Consider the following 19,047-nt stretch of genomic DNA (forward strand, 5'->3'; position numbering starts at 1 on the left):
ATTCGCGGGGCCCCATGCGCGGGTGGGTGGTGGGTGGGTGGTGGTCGACGGTCAGTGTGGAGTCTTGACAACTGCAGTGGCGACCATGAGTCGGTGCAAGACGGCGAGGTCAGCGTGTGGTGTACAGAGCGCTGTGAATATCACAATTCACACCAGGAGCGTATTGCCACTGACGTAGCAGCACTGAAGCTTCACCAGGCGTGGCTTGGGTGGCGGCGGGCTTGAAAACCCCTAAAATAGGAGTGGGGCCTGAGGCACATTGTTGTCACCACTTCACTAACCAACAACGAACGGTGACGCGCGGAGTGACTAGGCAAGAGTAACAGGTGACAAACATCAATATTGGGAAAGGGAGACCTTTCGCGGTCGCGGACTCCACTGTCGGGGCGGCCGTAAGTACTCTAGACGGGACGGCAAGGACGAAAACGACCTGAGAGGCGCCAGACGTTGTTGTCGATGACGCCGCCAATTGATGAGCTACGAAACAAGATGCCGTTGCGACAGATGGACGAGATCGCTATTGCGGACAATGAGAAAGAAGGATATCCTTGAACGACAAGGTGCGCCTTTGTTCGACAGCTTGACGAAGAGACCCGGCAGGCACAACACTTGATGTCCTGCCCAGCCCACCGGGAGAAAGAACGAGCTGTGACCCGACGTAGCTCGACCCAGAGCTGGGTCAAAGGGAAGCGGCTCTGCTCACCATGGTTGCGAAAGAAGGCTCTTGTCGGGTGATGCATTCCGTTGGCCGTGCAGCCGCACGTACGGCGATTATAGACAAGTATCATCCCCTGAGGGAAGTTGAACGAACCGGTTTAGAGAGTTCTAGAGTTACTATGATACAGAAATTGACAGCTTGTCGAGTGCGTGGTACAGTAATGTTGGGACTATGCGAGCAGGTGATTGACGATGAAAGTCGTGGGGAGCCAGACTCGGGCGGACGTCTCTATGTCGGAAGTTGATCGTTGGTCGTTCGTCGTGGGTGACCTGCTGGCCGCGGTCCACTTGCTGGTCCTACGGGCTACCTGCGTTCCAGGCCTTGGTTTCCAACGGGAGGTCAAAGAGCTCCGTCGACTCTGTATCCAGACAGAGGGAGCCGTTTCTGGAGGCACCCAGTGGCCGTCCAGCGGCCCAGAAGCGCCCGTGCCCTCGGGTCCGAGATGACTCGAGGGACCTCTCTCTTGACGATGTTGGCTCTCGTTGAGCCTCGCGTGACGACAAAGAGTCTACCAGTCATTGGCAGGAATACCGAAGTTGACCAGTCCTTGGGCATGAAAGTGTCTGGTCAAGTCGGTAATCGCTGGACACGAGTGTCAGCTCTGGGGCCTGAGCCTTCCTGGTCCACAACTCACGTGGTTCGACATATTGTGCTTCGGGGATCACCTCGAACGGTTCGGTGTAGCACGAATCCAATGCTGCACCACTGTTGCTCGTCAGGTTAGAGGCAAGTGGATTGGTTCCCGACATGCGACACTTACCCGTGAAGGCGAGTCACATATGCCTTTAGCCGAAAGCGTCCCGGGAACCGCACGCTGACATCTGGGAAACAGAAATAGACCCCAGGAGCTCCAGCAGTGTCCAGCATCTGCTTGGGTGTCGTTATGAGCGTCCCGTACAGCATTGGAACGACTTCGGTATCCGAAATTTTGACCTGGGCGGCAGTCTCTCCAGCGGGCGTTTCGAGCGTCAGATGGCAGATCATGTTCGACAACTCCTCCTCCGTCCTGAGCAGTGTCAGCATGCGAATCACGGTATCTGTAACCCTCGAGCATGTCATTACTCACGGCACTATCAACTCGTCGTCCTCGTCCCAAGTGTCTAATTGGATGATTAGGGGAGGCGCTAGTGGCAGTCGCGAAAGGAGTGGCCTGTACGCAAACGGAGCGCCCCGATCTGGATGCTGAATCGGCGTGATACGGTACGTTCTGCAGCACGTCGTCAGCTTCGTGGGGCATTCAAACCTTCCTAAGGCTCGCTGAATCTGATTCGAGGTTCGGAGACGCGCCACAGCCTTTCCGCAACTTACCGATTCATCTGGGTAAAGTCGACCCTGCCGAAGTTGGGTTATCTGGACCGTGCCGTGGCTGCTTTCGGCTCAGCCACAAGCACGGTTGATACTCGGAGTTTGAGTTACGTGGTGTTCGAAGCTGATTGAGAAATATCAATAAATGAATGGAGTTGATAGAAGTCGAATTGCGAAGGTGGGATGATTGCTACCGTGGAGGGACTGCACCCAGGGTGGCACCTCGTGCGCAAGCAGGGCCGAGTGGAGGTATCGAGTGTTACGGTTGCGGCAAAAACGCAGGAATGGGTGGAACCGATGGGTATTGGGGACACAACACGAGCTGGGAAGATGCTGGATGCGAGTACAACGTCCGAGAGGCTTGTCTGCGCCCGCAGTGGCCTGTTGCAGCACACTGAGGATGGAAGTGTTGCGGCAGGCCACTTGGCATTGTGTGCGGCCCAGACTCAGGCTGCCGTCGGGGGGCGAGCGAGCGATCCCCTTGTCAGGCCAAAGTGGAAACGTGGGGATGTGCAGTGAAGGCTTGCGTTATGCCAATGAAACGCGACGAGAGTGAGAGTTGAGAGCAAAGGTGGAGCTTTCGGAGGGAAAGAGGTCGAGGGGAAGACAGAAACAGAAACCCATTAAGGGGAAACCCGACATGAGATTTGGAAACCAGGAGACCGCCGGATGCACGCGTAGGAGTAGGCGGGCAGGCCGACAGAGTCCTCCCAGTCGGCCAAACGGGAGACAGGGGTAAATATCGTTGAGGGCTGGCTGGGCTCTGGACTCCGAGTCACACACTGGCACAAGGGAGGGAGGAAGGCAGGCAGGCATGCAGACAGGCGTCGACACAGGCTGCCGACTTGCGTTGTCATCGCCTCGATGCATACCCCCAGGCCTGTGCACAGAGGCGCTGCCGGTGGTGACAGCCCACACGTCATGAGCTGTGCGGCATACCACGAGAACGAGGCGTATCGCGCCAGCGTGAAGAAGGGTGGCTGCTGGCACATAGAGCCCGCACAGAGTCACACAGCATGACGCCGTGCTGCAGAGCCAAGCAAGGGAGACGAGCCCGCACAAAGCACGACGGCGACCGCAACGTTGCGCCACCCAGCTACCCACCTGCAGTACCGACCCACCCACCCCACCCACCAACGGACACGGCACGCGTCCCCTGGCCCGAACCGACTAGCTGGGTCTAGGTCTCTGGGTAAAGGGCAAGGGGTAGAGTGGCAAGATGAGACAAGCGGCGTAAAGTCAAAGGGAAACAAGATGAGATCAGGTTCAGGTCCAGGATGGGCCGGGCGGCGCGACTCAAAGGAACCAAGCAAACGGAAGGAGAGATCAAAGCTGGGACTGAGACGAGGAGGCGAGGAGGAGAGGTGGGAGGGGTTGCGTGCACATCCAGGACGTACCTTTGCGGGATGATGGACGGGTCGACCGGCGGTAGACGAGCCAAGGGGTTCACGACCCAAAAGAAGCTTGTGCCCTGGGACCTGGGTCTAAACTCAATACGGCAGGTCTCCTTGTGTTGTATCAGACCCAATGAGGGATACTGTTACGATAGAGGCGGGCGTTTCCCTACGAGTTACGTGAAGGTTGACGAGAGGGGCGGTTGGGTCTGTTGGCGAGACGACACGAAAGGGAGTTTGATTACTTGCTGCAACGAGGCGAGATGCGCGCTTCCTCTGGCAGGTTGCAGTGAGACCAAGACGGAAGAGGTACCACCCGAGCTGGATTAAATTATTCGACAAAGCTGGGCCTGCTACTGTAAGCAATGTGGGCGTCGTTGGTGTCGTCGCTCGGGGAGGAGAGGAGGGAGGGAGGGACGCGTGGACCAGCCAAAGCCACGATGCCGGGGGTATCGGGGGGCAAGGAGGAGGGAAATGAGCGAAGGAGAAGAGCAATCCAGGTGGAAAGCGCGCACAAGCGAACGAGTCGATGCCCAAACAGGGCTGGGCAACAAGTTCTGAACCTGGCTGGGCCTTCCCTTGTCCGGATAAAGTACCGGTGGCCCCGCACACACGTCCGTTACGCGTCTTGGACAAGCTCGGTGGGCTTGTAAGGCATAGCGGGCCAAAGGCAGTAGATCTGCGCAACACGAAATGGCGCTGCCTTTGATTGCGTCCACTTGTTGAACGTGGAATGGCCCGACGAGAGCTCGAGAGTCACGGAAGGGGGAGAGAATACGCACACGTAAAGAAGAAGCCTGTATGTAATGCGGGCAGATGACGAGGGAAGGGGAAACGGAGACGGCAGAGCCGACGAGACGGTCTTTAGTAGACAGACCTCGCAGGCCGCCGAGCCGAGCCGGGAGAGCCGTTTCGATAGTGTCGGTGTCGCGGGTCACTTTTTTCCTAGAGCCCCACGGCGGCGCCGAGGGCGGCACGAGCGTGTTAGATCTAGGAGGTGGGGATGAAAGGACAAGGACAACTAGGCATATGCCGACCAGACTAGACGATCACCGAAGTGGTGATCAGAGCCGGTGGCTCACCCATGCCCTTGCTCGTTTTTCTCGCGTTGCTGGTGGTTCTGCTGGTGAGCAGCCCCTGTCGTCACTGCCTTGCCCACCAGAACCCTGGGCAAAGTCGGTGTCTCCAACGCATGCGCGCGCGCTCGTTCGCTCGCGTTTGTGCCGCTGATGCCGTGGCTGTGTCTGACGGCTTCCAGCGGGCTGCATGGCTTGTTTTCTGGGTACAGAGCGAGTAATATCGGCGCAATGCGGCGCAAGACAAAATGCCTATTGCCTGTCTTCAGGGCGCCCGAATAGGGTGAGGCGGCGCCTCCTTTTGACCCAGTGACCCGAAGTATGTACGCTCGGCTTGTTTGTATCCCCTGCAGAGTCGTCGCAATGGGAGAGGAGCCTGGGATCATCTGGCCTTAGCCTCGGGTTGTGACCCCTTGTTTAGCCATCCCTTGCTCTGGGACAATGTCACCAGGGGCGTTCCGCCGTGTCGCGTCTGTCGGCCGGCCACCATGAGAGCCGCTGTGCGGCTTCTTGGACGGGAAGGGGCCCATGGCTGGGCGAGAGCAAAGAAAAATACCACATGCTGCACCCACGTAGCGGGGCAAGGGTAGGGATAGGGATGGCGCTCGGCGCATTGTTCATGAACGACGAGCACGGTGTGTGCAATAACGGTATGGCGTGGTGTTGTGATCCCTGTTGGCCCAAGGTCGATCTGCACAATGACCCCAGACCCTGTCCATTGCCGTCCTCAGGAGGTTAACCACCTAGCTTGTTTGAACGCCAGCCCCGAGAAAAAGAAAAATACCCGATCATGTCGTAAAGGGTTACGGGTTCAGACTACGGGTACCGAGGGACCAAACCGCAGGGGATGCGGGAGGTGGCCACGGAGTCCGAGTTTCAATTCAGAGTCGTCTCCTGCCTGCTTGCCTGTCTGCCTGCCTCTATCTCAGGCCTTGGCTGCCAGCCGTCCTCGCTGTAACAACAACATCGCCGCCTAGAGCTCAGCCGAGGCAGGGCAGCACATCACGCACGCATCCGGCCGCTAGTGGCCGTCCTTGCGCTTCATTTCTGGTAGCGCAGGAAGGCACCCCTCTAGAGTTGTAGCCTGGCCCCACGTGTTTACGTGACAGCCGATATGCTCGGACCCTCTGCTTGCTGTAGACAGGAGGCAGAGCGACAACTACCGACGGCAGTGAGGAGCGAGCCAGTAAAGGGCAACTGCCGCGGCGAAGTCCTGACGACCCAGCCTTGTGACCATCCAGCCAGCGACGACGCGGGGGCCGTGACAGCTTGCCCCTCCTTCGCCCCCGCGCGCTGGACCTTGGCAGTTCCTGCAAGACATGCTTCTTGCTCCCCCGGCTTTTGTGACGTGGACCAGGTCCTGGGGGCTGCCTCGTACCCCTGCCCGGCTACCGCTTGAACGCAGTAGACCAGTGAACAGACGAGGGGTAACATTCGGCGCCACCACATTTTCCGGTGCCCAGTGGAATGGAGTGAGCCGGTTGATTTGTGCGGGTCATCAGGTTGTCGGGAGCTCAACCTCCCATCATTCCGCCATGATATGACCGTCTGGTCCGTGGCGGGCATCTCCGCCATCCACTCCCGCCATCGCGCGTCGATGCCGCCCGATATCAACGGTTCGGTCGTCGCGTGCGAGGGTGGGATCGGGTGAACCTCATGTTCACGCCTCCCCGTGTCCGTGCGACGGGATCACGCAGTAGTCAAGACTGCTTGGTTACGTCGATGGCAGGTCAATATTTCCGAGGCCAAGGAGGATTTCGAGGAGCACGCGCCCATGCTTCTCGCTTGTTCGGGGGGCACGGCCCTCGGGCGTCGGGGCGGCAGTGCTGGCGGTGGTGGTGGTGGCGGCGCACTCGTGGTGGTGACTGATCGAATGCCGGGAAATGGTGGAAAGGCGCGAGTGCCAGTGTTCTGCAGTGGATGACGCGCCGTGTACCCTCGAGCTTTGCAGCAGGCAGCTCGGCAGAGCGACGTTGAGTGAGAGAGGACACGCATCAGAGCCCCAGTGGCAGCGATCGGGAAAATCACTCATCTCACTATGGACGCCACAGGGATCTCGAGGTACATGGCTGCGGGTGGCTGCATTACCGTGCAGCCGACAGGTGGGCCTTAGAGCTGGAACCGGGGTCAATCTGCGCCAATCTGCCCACCTTGTCCATCCCCGCAAGGCGGTGTCTTGATTGACTCATCTTGACGTACATTGTTGGAGCTGTATGACGAATCCATGGCGAATCGAGGCATGCACGAGACACACATGCCGTGTGCGCAGACCAGGAGCTGGAGGCAGGAAACTGCTGTGAGTCTCTTGCGCCTTGAACAGACGCCTCCAAGTCACCTTGTATTGTGCCGCGTTCAGGGCCGCCAGCTCGGGTGGCTTGGTTAATGGCAACAGAGTTTGTAACTATAATTTTGTTCATTATCCAACCGCGGCCGTCCTCCTCTCTCAAAAGTCACAAACAAGGTTGCGGCGATACGTACAGTTCCGTGGTCCGAAGTGCATGGCGGCGACTGGAACGACAAACCTTAGCAGGGGATCTCGGACATGCTGCGTGCAGCTGCGTTGTTATTCCTTGGGATCTGAAGACTTTACGAGGTGGCGCCGTTAGCCACCCAAAACCAAGTTCTTGTCGAGGCCACTTTTCGACCGCAGCCGCCTCTGCCCACACGCCTGTGTGTCCACATGCCTCACGCCCAACTTGATGGAACCACCACTTGTGCTGATCGCGCCACATCATTCATTCATCATAGAGTTTGCTGGTACCACAAGCTCAACCTCGTTCCGATGATCGCCGCGATTCCAGTGGTCATCAAGGCGTGTGACTTGTTGACCGCAAACTTGAACGTCAAACTAACAGCTCGGCTCCGCTCTCTAATGATACGCTAGCAACGCCCAATGAACTGCACCGCGTGGTCCTGAACGACCTAACAAGATAGGTTGCTAAGATGTCGGCTGCCATCAAAACGCGACACCCACGTCAATGAAGGGTGACGCGATCTGCAGGCCTCCATGTCTCAAAGAGACATCACTGTCGCCATCTACTTTATCTTACCGACCTGAGGGTTGTAGTCGGTAAGAAGATAACAGTGGCAGGGTGTGGAGGGGCAGGGGTAAGGAGGACCGGACCCGCACACTGACAGCCAGCGTGCTGGGGACTGGGAAGAAGGGGGTACACGGCATACTGTACACTCTCTCAGTGCCTTGGTTAGTAACTCGTGTTTATCGCGACACCAGGCAAGTTGGCGAGATAACATTGTCGTCAGCCACACGTACGTCAGAAACGACGACTCCTGCATCTGTTTGGATGGGTTGAGAGAAAGGCCGGGGGTACAACAGGTTGGTGAAGGGGTTCAAAGCCCCAATCGCCGCTGGCGAGTCGAGCCCGTGGTCGGGGACCGCACGAGCAGACTAGGTAAGAGAGCACGAGCATGCCGATACGACAGTGCGTTCGCCTCGCCCAACTGCGCACCAAAGGCCAAGGCCGCAATTGAATGTCTGCCTCCCCATACAACGATCCGCCCTCTGAAGGGATAGTACGGCTCGTCCTGCGGGGCGCTGCGCCGAAGCGTCGGTCTGACCCGGTTCTTCAACCTACCCACCACGAGCCAAGCGCCGAAGCAAGTGACGAGATGGGCCCAAAGTTAAGATCCAGGCGTACCAATTTGAAAGAGAAGAAGAGTGACAAGGTGCATTTTCTTTTGAGCGACACGGTGTGGGAGTGTGCCGGGTGCGGTGCGAGGAGACAAGGTTTGGGATTAATACAAAAGAAATATACTAGAAAATCACTGGGATAAAAGTCGCGCCTGCCCTGGAAGGCCGCGCCACGCCACGCGTTTTAGGTGCCGCTCTGTGACGCGACGTGCAGCCAGGCGGCCGGCCACCCAGCTAGCTAGCTGCCCAGCGGCGAGGGATGCACTGGCCACCCGCGCCTCCCGCATGGCTTGCGATGACATGGCAGCAGACAGCCAGCAGCCAGGCGGCAGGCAGCCTTGACCTCCTCCCCCAACTCTTGTCTCTTAAGCAACCCCATCGCAACATCTCCATACTCTTCTCAACTCTCCTCCCACCGACCTCAACGACCTCTCACGACACCCGCAAGCATGGTGAGTCAACACGCTGTCACTTCCCCCTTCCGCCGTGGAGGCGCTTCAACCCCCGCAACCACCCCCGTCCGCACCGCCGCCAGTGACCACCCAACTTCCTCAACTGCAACGCTGACTTCAACTTCCTCTATCCAGGACAAGATCAAGGAGGTGAGACTATCGACGCGACCGGCAGCCGTGCTGGCATGGACGCCGCCGGCTCTTGTCCTTGTGTGCAGCGGCTCGCGCGCCTGCCAGCGTGGCAAGGTTGGGCTAGCATTCCAGATGGTCACGCTGGCGCAGCGCACCGCTCGCACACAGGGCACAGGCAGCAAGCCCTACGGCGACACATCTAACCCCGTCGCAGCGCTTCACCATCCTCGGCCAGAAGATCGAGGCTGCCGAGACCCGCGCTGAGGAGGCCGAGGCTGAGAACAAGAAGGTGCGTCCAGGCGTGTGCCGTGTGGCGAGGCGGCGCACGGCGCAACGTGAGGGGCAGCGTGCGATCAGGCCCAGTGCGCTGTGCCGCCTTCCCCCCACTGGCGTCATCGATCCCAAGGCAGCTGCTGACCACTCCCAGCTCAAGCAGACCCTCCTTGAGCGTGACCAGGAGATCTCGTCGCTCCAGCACAAGCTCTCGCTTGCCGAGGAGGAGCTCGAGAAGACCGAGGGCAAGGTCAAGGAGCTCAAGGGTGCCGCCGAGGAGGGCGACACGCACCGCACTGCTGGCGAGAACCTTGCTCGCAAGGTTCAGCTCCTCGAGGAGGAGCTCGACAAGGCCGAGAAGGACCTCAAGGAGACGACCGAGAAGCTCCGCCAGGTCGACGTCAAGGCCGAGCACTTTGAGCGTGCCGTCCAGCGCGCCGAGCAGGAGCGTGACGACTGGGAGAAGAAGCACGGTGTGAGTGTGATGCGAGGCAGGTGTTGGGAGGCACGCGCACGCAGACCCTGCCGCAAGCCCGTCGCCGGCCTGAGCGCGCGGCCTTGGATTGGCCTTGCACCCCGCCAGCCCACCCCATACCCTTCATTCGCACTGACACCGCCAGGACGCCGTCGAGAAGTACCAGCAGTCGAAGCGCGAGCTCGACGAGGTTGTTGCCCAGATGGAGAGCTTGGTACGTACGCCGCCTGCCCCATGTGGCAGGCAGACAGGAGGACCATGTGCTTACCTCGCCAGTAAACATCCCCACGTGTCCCCATGTGCTTGTGCCAGGCGCCGTGTCGCGCAGCCCTGCGCACCTCTTTCCAAATCCGCCTCGCCATATCCTGGACGTAGCCAGCGCGGGCCGATGGCCGTGTGCTAGACAGCAGCATGAATCAATAGCTAGTGCGGGGTGCGCAGGCTGTATAGATGGGTACAATGGGGGCGGCGTGTGCTTGGCTTGGCGCGTGCCACGCCTAGATCTGATCGCCCTTGAGCTCGCGAGAGCGCCAGGAGAACTGGTCAATGAGGCCGGGGAGGACGTTGTATTGTTCTGCAGGGTGGTCAGCTGCGTTCGAGAGTCGCGCACTCACCCCCGCCGAACTGCACGACGAGCTGGTACAGCGCCGCGAGGAGGAGGAAGAAGAGGGGTACGCGGAGCGCGCGCGCGACGTCGGCAACGCGCAGGCCCGGCGTGCCCCCGTTGCGCCAGGTATGCAAGTTCTTGCCGATACGGTCGGACGAGAAGGCGCCTGGGCGGACGTTGCGCGCGATGAAGCGGTGGGTCGGGATGTGGCTGGGGCGTGTGTGTCAACGACGACTGCCTTCTCCACCCTGACAGCTTACTACACCGCGATGCTCGGCGTAGAGTACGCGTTCATGCTCATGGCGACTGCGGCGCGCGAGAGCGGGCGGACATAGTCGCGGATGTAGTCTTCCCCGCCGTACGGGACGGTCTCGGCGCCGACCTCGATTTCCTGGGCGCTCCAGTCAGCTCGTGCTGTCGTCCGCCCGGCTGGCGTCCGCCTCGCCCCGCACCTCGCGCCTCGCTGCGCTCGGCACTCGGCACTCGGCACCACACTCACACTAGCCTGCACAAAGTCCTCCCCACGCGCGACCTCGACCACGTCGGTCGTGACGCTGACCTGCATGGGCGCAAAGTCCGAGTCGTCGAAGAAAAGCATGCGGAGCCACGGGTACTGCGCCGCCGACGCGAGCGCGAGCTTGGCGTCCGTATCGGTCGAGACATAGATGACGCGGGTGGACTGGGCAGGGAGTCAGCCATAGGACATGACCAAGGAGGCAGCGACGTACCCGCTCGCGCTGGGCAAGCGCCGACAGCTCGCGGTGGAACGAGCGCAGGTTGTCTGCGAGTGTCAGCTCGCTCGCTCGACGAAGACCGCGGCGCGACGCGACCCACTAGAGCCCTGCGCGCTGCCCGCGTACAGGATCACCACTTCGGCCCCGTGGAACGCCTTGGACAGGTCGGTGAGCGGCGCGCCGTGTTGGTCCTCGAGGCGGAGTCTGGGGGTTTAGCGTGCCAAGAGCAACCAGTTGCTCACCGCCGCAGGAGCGGGTCGCCGACGTTGTACAGCCCCGCCTGTCCGATCAGGTCTGCTGGGAGCTCGTGTGTTGGCATGGCGGCGGCGGTGGTCAAGTTGAGAGTTTGACAAAGAAAGTGGGTGGGCTCATCAACATTACAACGAGGCCGAACGCGCGGCGCCGATGCCGCCGACACATCGGCCCACGCCATCTGCCCCACCGCCGGCGGCCTGAAATGTTCGGCCTCCACCTTTTGTTGCTGATTCACCCCTGCGGCCTTCCCAAAGACACGACACGCATTACATCTATGCATCTAGCCTACTACTCCTTGGCACCACCCAGAACCGGCCACCGCGCCTTGAGCTCGTCATCGGCCTCCAACGCAGCCGTCAGCGTGTCCAGCAGCTCGCGCTGCTCGGTGCTCAGCCCGGGGTCCGCGGTCGCCCCGGCCAGCGAACCGCGTGGCGGCTGTTGACGCTTGGCACGGTTGGCCGAGCTGGGGCGCCCGCGCTGGAACGCAAGCTCGGTGGCAAGGTGCGCCGCAAGCATGTCTGCAAAAGTCGTCGTGTCACCGTCCTGCGAGAATGACTCGGCAGCAAGCAGCGATGCCCGCAGCAGCCGGTGCAGCGCGTGTGCCGCGAACGGCAAGGGCGGAGGGGGAGGCCCAGGCACGGCTGGCACTGAGACACCCAGGATGGCCGGGCCTGGCATGGGCGGCACTGGGATGAATGGCGAGCGCGGGCCAAACAGCGTTGGGATATACCCGTCCACCAGCGTCGCGACGAGCGGAAGTGTCGACGAACGTGGCAGGCGTAGCGCGAACAGCAGCGCCGCGAACTGGCCAAGCGGATCACTCGCGTTCGCGTCAACCTCGAGCATGGACGGGTGCAGCATGTCGGTGAGCACTGAGTTGATAGTTCTCAGTGGCCCGTGGGCGAGTAGCGCGCCATCGAGCGCATCCAGTAGCCGCGAGTCCCAGCCCGGCGCCGCGAGGTCGAGGTGTCGCACGCCCTGCAGCTCTGACCGCAGCGCTGGGAGAGACGGCGCAGCAGAGGTCTCGGGGATACTGCTCGCCGCTGGGCTTCCGACGGCCTGCAGCCGCTGGCGTACGGCAGCCGTGTCAAAGCTCGAGCTCTGGAGGACCGCATCCAGCCCAGTGGCAGGTTCCAGCAGTCGGTTGATCGCACGGGAGTTGGCCTGCAAAAGCGGTTCAGGGAACGACGAATCGAGAACCAGGGTCTGGAGAACGTTCAAGTGCAGACCTGACAGCAGCCCCTGTCGCTCGATTTCGGTGCAGAGCCAGCCGACGACTCCGCCCAGGCACCAGCTGAGCAGCGGCTGAGCAAAGTACGACAAGCCGCTGTGCAGCGTGTCGAGGTCAATCTGGCCGTTTACCGCGGCTACGACCGCCTGGTGCACCAACGTCGACGAGAGTCTGCAGATGTCGGACGAGGATGTCGAGAGCAAGATCTCGTCGTCGATACCGTCCGAGCCGAACAGAGCCTTGACCCAGCCGTTGAGGTTGCTTTGATGATGCTCACTCAAGTTGGCGAGGTTCAGTGCGCGTCGCGAGTCGTACAGGAGGTCGGGGAGCGGGAGCTGCGGGGTTAGAACTGAGGGGAACGTTAACCCACCTCAAACTGAGCACATAGGACCTCGATAAGAGTCACACCTGATCCGAACCGGATCAGTGCAGCACCGGGGTCCTCTGCGCGCGTCGGGTCCTCGGCATCTCGGAGGAGGTGTGTCACAAGGAGATCTAGTAGCGAGCACGGTGTAATGTAGGCCGAGATCAGTGACAGAATCATTGGTGAGCTGGCGAGCCGGGCAAAGAGGTTCTCAGGCGGGGGTGTCTGCGGCGCGGCTGTGATTGCCTGAACGATCTCGGCCCCCAGCGACTGCGCGCTTCCTGCGGCGTGCGTGATGAAGTTCTCGAGAGCTGGCAAATGTGACGGAGCGCAGTTAGCCAGGCGCTCAATAAGCGACTCTCCCGGCGCGGCCTTGACCGGGCTACCGATGAGGATGACGCTGGCGTCCTCGTCCAACAGCCCGAGGCTCGTGTGCCGCCGCACGGCGGTCCCTTCCAGCGAGAGCGATACCCACCCATCAGGCTGTTGGTACGGCCCTGCCTCGTCGTCGGGTTCGATCTGGGTAAACTTTGCCGTGTACAGAGCCGTCAATGCCTGGTACCAGGTCGCGAGTTGAGGGCCGTGCGAGGCAAAGATGTTTGAGAGCGACTGCTGCAGCGTTGCAGGGTAGGGCCACTTGGGGTCCGAGTTGTCGTGCCACCATTTGAACAGGATCGGCAGCTGCTCGGTGAAGAAGACGAAGGGGAAGACGGCCTCTCCAGGTCCTTTTGACCAGGCAGCGAGAACGCGAGCGGCGGCTGCGTCCAGCAATGCCGACATGAACGCCGACGAGTCGGCCGACAATGATCGCCCAAGCTTGAGCATGTGAATGAGGTGGGGTGCTGGTTGGGGCGGCTCAGTGGTCGACACGACATTGCGCGTCCATCCCTGCGCGCGGCGGACATATTCGATGAGGAACTCCGTCGTCTGCTGGAGCGGCAGCGGAGTTGCTCGCAACGAGGACATGGTCATGCCAGCACCAATGTCGCCAAAGCCTCCGGACTGCTGCCCAACGTCCGGCACGCCGAACAGCCCAGCAACGTCCTGTGCCGGGGCATCAGGAAGCGGCAGGTCGGCCATCAGCCCCGCGAGACACTCTCTTAACGGTCGTCCGACGTCCTCGGGCAGCACGGCGCTGAGCTGGGCGGCCTCAAGCCCGACGTCGAATGGCGGCGCGGGCAGTGGAGGGATCAGCGTCGTCAAGCGCGACGCAATCGCAAGCAGGGGTGGGGGCGGCGGAGACATGGCTGCACACTGCCTCAGCAGGGGAAGGATGAGGCTGAGTGCCGGCGCCTGCTCCGGGGCAGCAGCGGCGGATTCGCTCGTCCCAACATCCGGGATGTCAGACGCCAGCTCGATCGGCGACGGGAGAACATCTCCGGGGCCAAGGCCGGTGGGGTTGGCCAAAAGCGCCGACGAGATGCTGACGAGCTGGGGGGTGATGGATGCCGTGGCGATCGCGTCGGATCGGTACAGATGCGTAAGGAGGGCGACGACAAACGTCCGCGCAGTGAACAGGGGCGCGGCGAGCGCCTGCGCGAGGTAGTTGACGAGGATGCCTGGCGCGCTCGGCCGCACGAGGTGGTGCAGCAGACCCACTGGGGTGTGAGCGAGACCAACGGGCAGCACATACCTGCTATTGCTCGTTCGGCGGCGTCGGCCTCGAGCCCCTTGCGCGCGACGAGATCGGCGACGAGGCGGGTGAACTGAGCATGTTAGCATTTGCGGGGAGCCCAAGCTTGACGCACCCGTTTTGGCGGGACGGCGCGGACGGCAGCGCGGCCTATCAACTGGCGCACGTCGAGCTCGTCTGTCGCGGTGGTCATGGTCGAGTGTTGTACAACAACAAGTCAAAGGTGGGAGTTAAGGAGGGAAGGTTGGGCCGGTTGGGTTGAGTGGGGTCTGTTTTCGCGGCACCATCGGCGCGGCGGCGGAATGACGGCGGCGGAGGGCGGTGGGTGGTGGTGGGATTGCGATTCCCTGTCGTCACCACCACCTCGTGCATCTCAACCACAACCTCCTCCTCCTCCCATTGCACTGCACCTAGCCGCGTCACGACCCCCCGCCAACATGAGCACCTCCAACAACCCAGCAGCGGGACGCACCCTCCTCGCCGTCATTGGTGACGAGGTACGTGCATGCGGCTGTCGATCGATCGCGCACGCGTTCACGTGTTTCGCCAGCACACACTGACCTTATCGCCAGGACTCGGTCACTGGCCTCCTCCTCGCCGGCATCGGACATGTCACCGAGGCCCAGAAGAAGAACTTTGTCGTCGTCGATGCCAGTGAGTCGTGCGGAGGGCGCGGTGCGGCGACGTGACGGACTGACAACCCCCTCCAGAGACCCAGACCAACATCATCGAGGCTGCGTTCCAGGAGTTCACCGAGGACCGCAAGGATATTGCCATCCTCCTCATCAACCAGCATGTGCGTTACCGGATCCATCTTCTTCGCGAGTTCAACGCTAACCTTCCAGGTTGCCGACAGGATACGCCCATCGGTCGACCGCTACCAGGCGGCCTTCCCTGCCCTCCTCGAGATCCCCTCCAAGGAGCACCCCTATGGTAGGTTGTTGGCGGCCACCAAGCCCTACTGACACGTGCAGACCCTCTCAAGGACTCCGTCCTCAAGCGCGTGCAGAAGCTGCGCGGCGACTAGACTTGCAATACTCCAGTGAACAATGTATATCATATGCTCGTGACTGTGGAGACGTAATAGTACAATACACGCAGCCGCGGCGCGCAGCTGCCTCTAGTTCTACATTTGTGTCTGCTTCGCCCTCATGCCGAGCCCTCGAGCTGGGCCACCTCGAGACGGAGCTCCTCCTCTTTCCTGCGGAGGCCGCGCACCTCGCCCTCCATGGCCTTGCACGCCATCTCGAGCTGGACCGTCGAGCCGACAAGGTCCTGCCACCTGTTCTCGAGGCGGCCAAGGTGCTCGCCTGCGTCCTCCTGGAACACGCGGCGCGCGCGGTTGACCTCGGTCACCTGCTCCTTGAGCTGTGTGAGGGTCTCTTGCAGCTCCTTGGACTGCGAGTTGAGCTGGTAGTTGCGGACCAGCCAAGCATTCGGTCCGTATGACTGGAGCACGCCGACGTTGTCGTTACTGATATGTCAGCTCTCGTCGCAATGCTGATTCCGATTCGGCTCACCGAACAGCCATGTGACCCTCGCCTATCCTTCCTCTCCGCTCCGCCTCGATCAGCTCCTCGACGCTGGCTCCTTCAGGGACGCTTGGTGGGTTGTACTTGGAAGTGTCGATGCCGCGGATGGGCTCGTCGGCATAGTTGGCTAGCAACGAAGCGAGGCCAGCAGATTTCTGTCGGGTGTCAGCTTGCGTCTCGGGATCTCCCAGCTATAAACTCACGGGGAAGACCTCGACATTGGGGGGCAAGCGCGCATCGTCGTCGGCGACCTGTGGCGTCTGTCCGAGCTCGGCTTCGATCAGAACCAATGCCTTGGCTTTGAGTGCTGCAGTCACGAGTTAGCAGCTATTCTGCGTGTCTTGAGCTCTGGGACACTTACCCTGGTCGTCGATCTGCTTGTCGTAGTACGGGAGCGCGTCAATGCCTGAACTCGACATGGTGCTGGGTTGTATAGATGTTGTTGATGCAAGTTGAACTCCGGTACACAAGAAGTCCCAAGATGATGGAGAGGTCGGCATTTCGGAGATATGAGTGGTTAGGCGCGCGTAATTTTGGGCGCCTATTTTCTAGATGCTGTCATCGGCGGTCAGTCGCTGACGGTTGACTGCGCGCTTGTGCGTGCGCCGTCCGTTGCCTCCCTTCCCTTCCCCTCCACTTGAGCTGGGCTGGTCATCAACGGCCTCGCGGGGGTCATCGAGACTTACTTTCCACACAGCGCCAACCAACACCGACAAGAGTCACCTTCCTTGGACGCTTCTCGACACTTCCATCTCACCCACAACGCACCCATCCATCATCTACGCGCTACACTCTCCCCGTTCACACGCACACAGAAACGACGAGGACAGACAGATAGCATCCAGTTAGCTCAACATGGCCGCTATCAACGAGCCCATCACCGGCGAGTCGAAGAAGAGAGTAGTAAGTATCCATCCTTCATCATCGGGTACGACGTGTCGTGCTGGTTGTAATCGGGATCACAAGACCCCATCCATGTGTCTGTGGCCAGCCTAACACTGCGCAGTGCTACTTCTTCGACTCGGACATCGGAAACTACCACTATGGACCAGGTAAGCGGGCAGATATTGTTCAGCAGCTGACTCCATAGGTCATCCCATGAAGCCGACGCGTATCAGGATGTGCCACTCGCTCGTTATGAACTACGGCCTTTACAAGCAGATGGAAATCTTTGTGCGTTGGAGCTGGCCCGACATCTCGAAGAGTGGATGCTGACTCCACCGTTAGAGGGCAAAGCCTGCTACCAAGCGCGAAATGTCTCAGTTCCATACGGACGAGTATGTCGACTTCCTTCACCGCATCACCCCGGACAATGAAAACCAGTTCGCTAGGGAACAAGTCAAGTGTAAGTGCTGTTGGTTACGCATCAAGACCAACGCTGATGTACCAAAGACAATGTCGGCGATGACTGTCCTATCTTTGACGGCTTGTTCGAGTACTGCTCCATCTCGGCCGGTGGTTCCATGGGTGTGTTTATTTTAAAGACGCCAAAGACTGTGCTGACTGAAATCAGAGGGTGCCGCTCGCCTGTCTCGCGACAAGTGTGACATTGCGGTCAACTGGGCTGGTGGCCTCCACCACGCCAAGAAGGCCGAGGCGACAGGTTTCTGTTACGTGAACGGTACGTGCTGTATGCGGACGGTTGCTGACGACGACGTAGACATTGTCCTTGGTATCCTCGAGCTCCTGCGATACCACCAGCGCGTTCTCTACGTCGACATTGACGTCCACCACGGTGACGGTGTTGAAGAGGCATTCTACACAACCGACCGCGTCATGACCTGCAGCTTCCACAAGTACGGCGAGTTCTTCCCCGGTACTGGTGAGGTTCGCGACAACGGCATCGGCAAGGGCAAGGGGTAGGTCCAGAACTCCTGGGCACATCTGACAGTCCAGATACGCGTGTAACGTGCCCTTGCGAGACGGCATGAGTGACGAGAACTATAAGACGATCTTTGAGCCCGTGATTCGCAAGATTATCGAGTGGTACCAGCCAGGTGCCATTGTGCTTCAGTGTGGTGCCGACTCGTTGTCTGGTGACCGACTCGGCTCGTTCAACCTCTCCATGCGCGGCCACGCCGCGTGTGTCCAGTTCATCAAGTCGTTCAACCTTCCTCTCCTTATGCTCGGCGGTGGTGGCTACACCGTCAAGTCGGTGTCGCGCACTTGGGCGTATGAGACTGGTCTGGCGGCTGGTGTCCAACTTGGAGGCGCCATCCCCAACAACGAGTACTACGAGTACTATGGCCCCGACTACGAGCTGGACGTCAAGCCGTCCAATATGACGGACCACAACACTCGCGAGTACCTGGATAAGCTCCAGGAGACGGTGTTTGAGATGCTGCGCGACAAGACTGCGGCTCCCAGTGTCCAGATACACAGTGAGTTTGCCCTTGTCGCCGGGAGGGATGAGAACAACCTGACCAGTTGCAGCCGTTCCAAAGCTTGCGCACGATGACGAGGATGACAACGAGATGGAAGACGCCGAGGACAGGGACGTTAGGAGACCAAGTGAGTTGGGGAAAAAATGACCTGAGAGGGCTCGCAGCTGACCTCTTCCAGTGCGCCTGTGGGACAAGGAGAAGCAGAACGAAAACTCGCTCTCTGATTCCGAGGATGAGGGAACCGGTGGTAGGCGGCATCGCCAATCCCATCGTGAGGGTTCGAACGGCTCCCGTTCAAAACGCCGGCGCTCTCAATCGCCAAGGACTGGAAGTGCGGCGCCGTCGGCTTCTGTGCCGGCCGCCGAGGCGACTCCCGCGACAACAGTGCCCGCACCAATTGCGCCAGCAGAAGAAGGTGGCGCACCGGCAGACAATGGGTCGTCTTCCAAGGGACCAGTTGACATTCAGTCGTGGGCTGAGAATGTGGTCAAGTCCGAGCCAGCTGCTACACCTGCAGAGGCCGCTGTTGCTGCGGACGGCGATGTCGAGATGGCTGATGCCTCCGCGGCCGACGTCGCCAACGGCGAGGTGAGCGGAGCGGGAGCCGGCGATGTTGTGGCTGAGGGAGCGTAACTAGTGGATCTAGTTGAGCATGTCAGCGCGTTGTCTCGTGTGCTTTCTGGGTCCAGGGCCGACATTGTTTGTGCCGTTTTTATTTGTGACAATTGACTCGAGTCAAGACAGTAAGACATGGATATCTGGTTCAGGTCTTGGCATAGGCCTGGGCCAGACATGATCTTAATGCAAGACTGGAGTAAGCATACCGTCTGGTT

General features: G+C 60.3%; 7 protein-coding genes across 8 annotated transcripts; 3 read left to right on the forward strand and 4 right to left on the reverse strand.

The window, feature by feature from the left end:
- Positions 1–561: 561 nt before the first annotated feature.
- RYP2_1 (Spore development regulator RYP2) lies at positions 562–4,329 on the reverse strand. Of its 2 annotated transcripts, XM_062773540.1 has the most exons (7): positions 4,200–4,329; positions 3,421–3,767; positions 2,027–2,147; positions 1,785–1,925; positions 1,479–1,724; positions 1,353–1,423; positions 562–1,300 (listed from the first exon to the last, which is right to left on the reverse strand). In XM_062773540.1, the coding sequence occupies exons 3-7, from the start codon at positions 2,032–2,034 to the stop codon at positions 1,227–1,229; spliced, it is 540 nt and encodes a 179-aa protein (XP_062629524.1). In that variant the 5' UTR covers positions 2,035–2,147; positions 3,421–3,767; positions 4,200–4,329; the 3' UTR covers positions 562–1,226. The 2 variants fall into 2 exon arrangements, with proteins under 2 accessions (XP_062629524.1, XP_062629525.1); XM_062773541.1 differs by lacking the exon at positions 4,200–4,329 and having other exon boundaries at positions 3,421–3,887.
- A 4,059-nt stretch (positions 4,330–8,388) lies between these two features.
- Positions 8,389–9,902, forward strand: TPM2_1 (Tropomyosin-2). The gene is made up of 6 exons (XM_062773542.1): positions 8,389–8,594; positions 8,730–8,744; positions 8,941–9,015; positions 9,154–9,474; positions 9,620–9,688; positions 9,751–9,902. The coding sequence occupies exons 1-6, from the start codon at positions 8,592–8,594 to the stop codon at positions 9,751–9,753; spliced, it is 486 nt and encodes a 161-aa protein (XP_062629526.1). The 5' UTR covers positions 8,389–8,591; the 3' UTR covers positions 9,754–9,902.
- A 2-nt stretch (positions 9,903–9,904) lies between these two features.
- On the reverse strand, positions 9,905–11,200 carry LOC62_05G007021 (uncharacterized protein). The gene is made up of 7 exons (XM_062773543.1): positions 11,058–11,200; positions 10,916–11,019; positions 10,810–10,862; positions 10,581–10,760; positions 10,342–10,472; positions 10,089–10,291; positions 9,905–10,048 (listed from the first exon to the last, which is right to left on the reverse strand). The coding sequence occupies exons 1-7, from the start codon at positions 11,132–11,134 to the stop codon at positions 9,972–9,974; spliced, it is 825 nt and encodes a 274-aa protein (XP_062629527.1). The 5' UTR covers positions 11,135–11,200; the 3' UTR covers positions 9,905–9,971.
- A 154-nt stretch (positions 11,201–11,354) lies between these two features.
- Positions 11,355–14,506, reverse strand: NUT1 (Mediator of RNA polymerase II transcription subunit 5). The gene is made up of 4 exons (XM_062773544.1): positions 14,414–14,506; positions 14,299–14,371; positions 12,672–14,263; positions 11,355–12,636 (listed from the first exon to the last, which is right to left on the reverse strand). Exons 1-4 carry the CDS (start codon positions 14,489–14,491, stop codon positions 11,359–11,361), a joined length of 3,021 nt encoding a protein of 1,006 aa, XP_062629528.1. The 5' UTR covers positions 14,492–14,506; the 3' UTR covers positions 11,355–11,358.
- Positions 14,507–14,670: 164 nt separating this feature from the next.
- On the forward strand, positions 14,671–15,368 carry vma7 (V-type proton ATPase subunit F). Its single transcript, XM_062773545.1, has 5 exons — positions 14,671–14,795; positions 14,871–14,952; positions 15,009–15,094; positions 15,144–15,231; positions 15,273–15,368. Exons 1-5 carry the CDS (start codon positions 14,736–14,738, stop codon positions 15,323–15,325), a joined length of 369 nt encoding a protein of 122 aa, XP_062629529.1. The 5' UTR covers positions 14,671–14,735; the 3' UTR covers positions 15,326–15,368.
- bcas2 (Pre-mRNA-splicing factor SPF27) lies at positions 15,345–16,269 on the reverse strand. Its single transcript, XM_062773546.1, has 4 exons — positions 16,192–16,269; positions 16,034–16,137; positions 15,819–15,985; positions 15,345–15,772 (listed from the first exon to the last, which is right to left on the reverse strand). The coding sequence occupies exons 1-4, from the start codon at positions 16,247–16,249 to the stop codon at positions 15,448–15,450; spliced, it is 654 nt and encodes a 217-aa protein (XP_062629530.1). The 5' UTR covers positions 16,250–16,269; the 3' UTR covers positions 15,345–15,447.
- A 212-nt stretch (positions 16,270–16,481) lies between these two features.
- On the forward strand, positions 16,482–18,871 carry RPD3 (Histone deacetylase RPD3). The gene is made up of 10 exons (XM_062773547.1): positions 16,482–16,733; positions 16,837–16,882; positions 16,921–17,003; positions 17,058–17,175; positions 17,223–17,297; positions 17,344–17,451; positions 17,491–17,689; positions 17,727–18,211; positions 18,264–18,341; positions 18,393–18,871. The coding sequence occupies exons 1-10, from the start codon at positions 16,686–16,688 to the stop codon at positions 18,845–18,847; spliced, it is 1,695 nt and encodes a 564-aa protein (XP_062629531.1). The 5' UTR covers positions 16,482–16,685; the 3' UTR covers positions 18,848–18,871.
- Positions 18,872–19,047: the final 176 nt, after the last annotated feature.

The sequence above is a fragment of the Vanrija pseudolonga genome, chromosome 5 (assembly GCF_020906515.1).
Source record: "Vanrija pseudolonga chromosome 5, complete sequence".
In the NCBI taxonomy this organism is placed as follows: domain Eukaryota; kingdom Fungi; phylum Basidiomycota; class Tremellomycetes; order Trichosporonales; family Trichosporonaceae; genus Vanrija; species Vanrija pseudolonga.

Excerpts from the sequence above, each read along its gene's own strand:
- RYP2_1 (XM_062773540.1), bottom strand. Across the intron at positions 1,725-1,784 it reads GACGACGAGTTGATAGTGCC|GACGGAGGAGGAGTTGTCGA; the intron begins GTGAGTAATGAC and ends GACACTGCTCAG. Across the intron at positions 1,301-1,352 it reads AGCACAATATGTCGAACCAC|CGATTACCGACTTGACCAGA; the intron begins GTGAGTTGTGGA and ends ACTCGTGTCCAG.
- TPM2_1 (XM_062773542.1), top strand. Across the intron at positions 9,016-9,153 it reads CCGAGGCTGAGAACAAGAAG|CTCAAGCAGACCCTCCTTGA; the intron begins GTGCGTCCAGGC and ends GACCACTCCCAG. Across the intron at positions 9,475-9,619 it reads ACTGGGAGAAGAAGCACGGT|GACGCCGTCGAGAAGTACCA; the intron begins GTGAGTGTGATG and ends TGACACCGCCAG.
- LOC62_05G007021 (XM_062773543.1), bottom strand. The coding sequence starts at position 11,134 with ATGCCAACACACGAGCTCCCAGCAGACCTGATCGGACAGGCGGGGCTG. Across the intron at positions 11,020-11,057 it reads GGCGACCCGCTCCTGCGGCG|ACTCCGCCTCGAGGACCAAC; the intron begins GTGAGCAACTGG and ends CTAAACCCCCAG. Across the intron at positions 10,049-10,088 it reads CGTCGTGCAGTTCGGCGGGG|AACAATACAACGTCCTCCCC; the intron begins GTGAGTGCGCGA and ends ACCACCCTGCAG.
- NUT1 (XM_062773544.1), bottom strand. The coding sequence starts at position 14,491 with ATGACCACCGCGACAGACGAGCTCGACGTGCGCCAGTTGATAGGCCGC. Across the intron at positions 14,372-14,413 it reads GCGCCGTCCCGCCAAAACGG|TTCACCCGCCTCGTCGCCGA; the intron begins GTGCGTCAAGCT and ends TAACATGCTCAG. Across the intron at positions 14,264-14,298 it reads CGCCGAACGAGCAATAGCAG|TGGGTCTGCTGCACCACCTC; the intron begins GTATGTGCTGCC and ends CTCACACCCCAG.
- vma7 (XM_062773545.1), top strand. The coding sequence starts at position 14,736 with ATGAGCACCTCCAACAACCCAGCAGCGGGACGCACCCTCCTCGCCGTC. Across the intron at positions 14,953-15,008 it reads CTTTGTCGTCGTCGATGCCA|AGACCCAGACCAACATCATC; the intron begins GTGAGTCGTGCG and ends AACCCCCTCCAG. Across the intron at positions 15,232-15,272 it reads CTCCAAGGAGCACCCCTATG|ACCCTCTCAAGGACTCCGTC; the intron begins GTAGGTTGTTGG and ends TGACACGTGCAG.
- bcas2 (XM_062773546.1), bottom strand. The coding sequence starts at position 16,249 with ATGTCGAGTTCAGGCATTGACGCGCTCCCGTACTACGACAAGCAGATC. Across the intron at positions 16,138-16,191 it reads CAAGCAGATCGACGACCAGG|CACTCAAAGCCAAGGCATTG; the intron begins GTAAGTGTCCCA and ends TCGTGACTGCAG. Across the intron at positions 15,986-16,033 it reads CCAATGTCGAGGTCTTCCCC|AAATCTGCTGGCCTCGCTTC; the intron begins GTGAGTTTATAG and ends GACACCCGACAG.
- RPD3 (XM_062773547.1), top strand. The coding sequence starts at position 16,686 with ATGGCCGCTATCAACGAGCCCATCACCGGCGAGTCGAAGAAGAGAGTA. Across the intron at positions 16,883-16,920 it reads AAACTACCACTATGGACCAG|GTCATCCCATGAAGCCGACG; the intron begins GTAAGCGGGCAG and ends CTGACTCCATAG. Across the intron at positions 17,176-17,222 it reads CGCTAGGGAACAAGTCAAGT|ACAATGTCGGCGATGACTGT; the intron begins GTAAGTGCTGTT and ends GATGTACCAAAG.